This window comes from Sinocyclocheilus anshuiensis, unplaced genomic scaffold (genome assembly GCF_001515605.1).
Source record: "Sinocyclocheilus anshuiensis isolate Anshui unplaced genomic scaffold, SAMN03320099.WGS_v1.1 scaffold185, whole genome shotgun sequence".
Classification (NCBI taxonomy): Eukaryota; Metazoa; Chordata; class Actinopteri; order Cypriniformes; family Cyprinidae; genus Sinocyclocheilus; species Sinocyclocheilus anshuiensis.
The window spans coordinates 855,852-860,484 of record NW_015539887.1 but is presented as its reverse complement, the minus strand read 5'-3'; the positions used below and the strand labels follow the sequence as shown (position 1 = coordinate 860,484).

At 37.3% G+C, this 4,633-nt stretch overlaps 1 protein-coding gene across 4 annotated transcripts in view; it reads right to left on the bottom strand.

Annotated features, from left to right (window-relative positions):
- The window catches only part of LOC107685538 (tax1-binding protein 1 homolog B-like), a 37,136-nt gene that overhangs the window by 11,744 nt on the left and 20,759 nt on the right, over nucleotides 1–4,633 (bottom strand). For all 4 annotated transcript variants that reach the window (XM_016482153.1, XM_016482155.1, XM_016482152.1 and 1 more), the window contains exons 3-7: nucleotides 3,487–3,589; nucleotides 2,797–2,987; nucleotides 2,502–2,660; nucleotides 1,612–1,760; nucleotides 1,031–1,121 (exon numbers count right to left, since the gene is read on the bottom strand). In XM_016482153.1, coding sequence (XP_016337639.1) covers nucleotides 1,031–1,121; nucleotides 1,612–1,760; nucleotides 2,502–2,660; nucleotides 2,797–2,987; nucleotides 3,487–3,589 — 693 coding nt within the window. The remainder of the gene's footprint in view (nucleotides 1–1,030; nucleotides 1,122–1,611; nucleotides 1,761–2,501; nucleotides 2,661–2,796; nucleotides 2,988–3,486; nucleotides 3,590–4,633) is intronic.

Genomic DNA, 4,633 nt, shown 5'->3' with positions numbered 1-4,633 from the left:
TTAACGCCCAGTTCCTGTACCCGCCACAAGAAAGTATGGATGGAGGGTGAGACATAGTGAGTGATGGAGAGTGAGAATTACACAGTGCAAGCCAGAGTAATTAGGAAAAGAACGAGGGTCTGTATTACACTTCTCCGTGGATAAATGCATAAGCGTTTTCAAATCAACAACTCAAAAATGTCTGTTTGTTGGTTTTAGGTAAATTAAATAGGTAAGGAATAAAAAGAGAGATAAAATACTAAGAAATCATATTTTGGAATGGGCATGTATTAAACCAAAAGATACAGAGTAAGGATAAATACATTTCTACATTCAAATGGGGGCAAAAACAAAAGTGTTGCGTTTATAATTTTGTTCAGTGTATATTACAATCTAAAAAAAATAATAAATTAAAAAAAATAAAAAAATAAATATATAAAATAAAAAATATATGGCAGAGAATCTGGTTGTATAGTTGTTTGACACTTGCATGTAGTTGAATGTCACAGACCAGTTACACTTGAGTCAATGGTTGTATTTTATAAATAAAATGCATTACTTCAAATCATAGAAATTATGTTGTAGTAACTGAAGGAATGCCTTTTGAAAAAAAAAAAACAATGACAGATTTCTCATTGAAAAATAAAAGCTAAACAAAACTTTTAAATACAAGGAAAGAAAAACCTCACAGGAATGCAATTTATCTCATTAGCGCTGTAAAACTGATGTTATAAAAGTGCATTTATTATTAAGAGGAAAGATCTGCATCACGATGACCAATGAATACTTTGAAGGCCTAATAAAGTTGAAAACGGAGGAAAAAGCAGTATTTTATTTTATTCTTTGGTAATGTAAACTGTAAAAGTACAAATATTTTGTTTCAATAGTAGTGAAGTAATTTCTCAAAATGTTTATTAAGTACAGTAATGAAGTGCAATTTTTCAGGTACTTTACACCCCTGGCATAAACAGCATATACTGTGAGGGCACAGTGTTCTTGCATTTGGGTAACCAACAGGGACGTGCGTGAGGTAGTAAGTGAGTGGCATTACCTTATAGAGCTCCTTCTCATCTTTCTCATTCTTCAGCTGACACTCAAGAGCCTCTTTCTCCAGGGTTAACTTCTTGACTCGATCCTTCAGGCTGTCAAATCAGAGCCATTATCAATCATTCAGCCACACAAGGAACATATCTAGAACATGATAAAAAACTATTTTCTTGTCAAAGTTCTCAAAGTGAATCTCCTAAAAATATTAATCTAACAAATATGACATCTCCTGATCCTATCTAAAGATATGTAAAACAATTACATGGTTTGTTATAGGGATGTCAAAAGTCCTGGTACTTCGATCCAAAAGTACTAAATTGTAAGTAACTAAACATCAGTTTTTCTGCAGTATCACTAGTACTGATTGTTTACTTGAAAAAAACTTTATTGTAAAATACTTGAAGGCTACATGCCATTTTTTTTTTTTAAAGATATTTTTTAAACAGAAACTGTGGACCAATAGTATATTGTTTTATCTGTGGAACTGGAATTGATTATGTAAATGTTGGTATCATGACAACCCTAGTTTGTTATAATATATATATTTCCTCTTTGTGGCTACTTCATTACGGTAGGAAATCGCACCAGTCTAGTTCGGTCTCCTTCTGCAGGCCTTTTTGTGTGACTCCGATCAGATCCTCCTCTAACTGCAACAGTCGTGCCGTACTCTCTTCCATTCTCCTTTTCACCACCTCTCTCTCCTCCTGCAAGCTCTGGGCAGACAGCTGCAACTCCTGTGTACACACAAAAACAGATAAGAGAGCAAATTCCCTTGGTCATAAGCATGTTGTCTTCCCAGCTGCTGCAGAAATGATGGGAGTTATTGCAGAATAGACTATTGGCTCTTGAGTTATACTTGAGTGTGGTCTCAGAGAATCTGCAAACATGACTAATGGGAAAGCAGGTCTCCAAATCCCACTCCAGTCTCTTCTGCAGTACCACTTCATGTGCAGAATTTTTTAAAATTATTTTAGCAGCACATAAAACAACATATAAAAGTGTGGTCATAAAATTAACAGCCAGAAATGGGTGTGCTTGCTTTCATCTTTAAGCTAGCTCTGCCCCAGAGCTGATACATTTATACTTTATGAAAATTGCCACTTAAAAGCAACAAATGCCAATGATGTTGATGATTGTCATGTCTGTAAAGATGTAAATTATTATATTTAATTTTTTTTTATGTAAAGAGTCCAAAGAGAGACTCTCACTACTAGAGAGTGCTGACAGCCTGTGAACTTAGATGTAAACAGTTTAAGACACAAAAGAAAAAATGCTTTTTTTGCCATTCACATCATACTTGAGAGGACAAAATACTGTCTTTTACCCATTTAATAAAATGTGAAAAACATTTCTATTTCCAATATATTTGTACAATATTATGATTTCAAGCCAGGACAATAACAAAAATCGGGAAAATAATTCATTTTCCTCTTTTTAACTCAAGCTTTTTTCTCTCTCTCTCTCGGTCCTCTCACCTGCACATCTTTCCTGAGCTGAGCGCTGCTCTCTCGCTCCTGCTCATATTCATTCTGTAGTCTGTTCTTCTCATCAATCAGTTCATCCCTCTCTTTCTGAAGTTGGTCCAGGTTTTCCAAGAGCTCCTTCTTTTCCTGTTGAATTTGTTCCATCTTTTGCTGGAAAAAGAACCAAAAGTGACAATCCTGGCATGTGAAAACTGACAAGAAATATATAGTTCAACTATAGTTCAAGAAATCTTGAGTTCAGTAGTTCAAGATCAAGATTCAGTAGATCAAAATAAAATCCCCTTACCTCCAGGTAACTAGCCTTGGTGGTGACCACCAGGATATCAGATCCTCCTTCATCCTCCATTGTCAGCAGTTCCTCCTCTGTGGGGCTGTTGGCGCGGAACTGGAATGGAGTGCTGGCCCCACGGATCTCTCCCTTATGTGTGACATAGCAAAACTGGTAGAACTCACCATCGTCATTTGGGACGTAGTAACCTGCAAAATACCCCAGAATCAAGCAGAGAGAACAATCCTATCGTTAGAGTGGTTCATGGAGTATTTTAAACCAAACTCAATTGCCTTTCCCATAGGTTTTAAAACAAATGACTCTAATGAACGACAGCTAAGACTAATGAACATAGCCTGAAGTCCATTATTTACATCATAATTTTACAGTTCCACTGCAGCTTTATGACAGACTCATGTCATTTTATATAATGGTATATTTTCTTAATTGCCGTGAGGAATCCGGACTCATGCCATGAAAACCCTGTAATCCCTTACAAAGATTCCAGTGTGTGACCTGAACCACTCCTGTAAAACTGGCCCATCAACACTTCAGCCCTCTAATAGGAGGCCTCAGTGTTTCCTATTTTATTGCATCCGTCACTACATATTAAATGCCCCCAACGAACCTTTGAGGGGCCTTCTCTCTGGCATGAAATTCATTGAAGAAATGCTGGCATGAAACCCCACTTTGACAATGTCATTTTACCTTGGAAAACCACAGATCTGTTGACTGCGGTTCCCTCGGTGTAGTTGTCTGGAAGAGGTGACCACAGGAACGTGTAGTAGTCACGAGCGGTGCTCCAGCCAACCTGTCAGAAACAGAGAGGTTTTAAAGTGTTAGCATACAGTGCCTTGCCAAAGTATTCATACCCCTTCATTTTTTTCACGTTTTGTTATGTTGCTGCCTTATGTTAAGCTGCTTTAAATTAGTTTTTTTCCACATCAATCTACACTCCTTACACTATATTGACAAAGCAAAAACAGAATTGTCACAACTTCGTAAATTAATTAAAAATAAAAAAACTGAAATAAGTACATTGTATAAGTATTTATACACCAAATATTTCGCTGAAGCACCTTTACAGCCTCAAGTCTTTTTTGTTTGATGCGACAAGCTTTGCTCATCAGCATTTGGCAATTATCTGCCATTCTTCTCCTCACCTCTTAAGCTCTGTCAGGTTGGATGAGGGCAGACGCACATCTTCAGGTTTCTTCAGAAATGTTTGATTGGGTTCAAGCTCAGTCTGGGCCACTCAAGGACATTCTCAGAGTCGTCTATAAGCCACTCTTGCTGTGTGTTTAGGGTCGTTGTCTTGTTGGAAGGTAAACCTTCTGACCGGTCTGAGGTTCTGAATGCTCTGGACTGGGTTTTCATTAAGGCTATCTCAATATTTTGCTGTGTTGAGCTTTCTTTCTACTCTGACGAGTCCCTCAGTCCCTGCCACTGAAAAACAAACCGACAGCATGAGGCTGTGCAAATTCTAAGTGTGTTTTCATGTGTCTACACTGAAGAGAGGATGGAGTCTTGCCACACCGACATAAAGCCTAGATCGTTGGAGTGTTGCAGTGGTGTTTGTCCTTCTGTAGATTTCTCCTGTCTCCACATATGATCATAGAGCTCAACTAGAGTGACCATCGGGTTCTTGGTCACCACACAAACCAATATGCAATATGAATGCTCCTGAACGAAATTTCAACTGTCCCAGATAAGGGTATGAATACTTACACAATGGAATCATTTAGGTTTATTATTTTTAATAAATTTGCAAAGATGTAAAAAAAATGTTTTTTTTGCTTTACCATTATGGTGTATGGAGTGTAGATTGATGTGGAAAAAAGTAATTTAAAGCAGT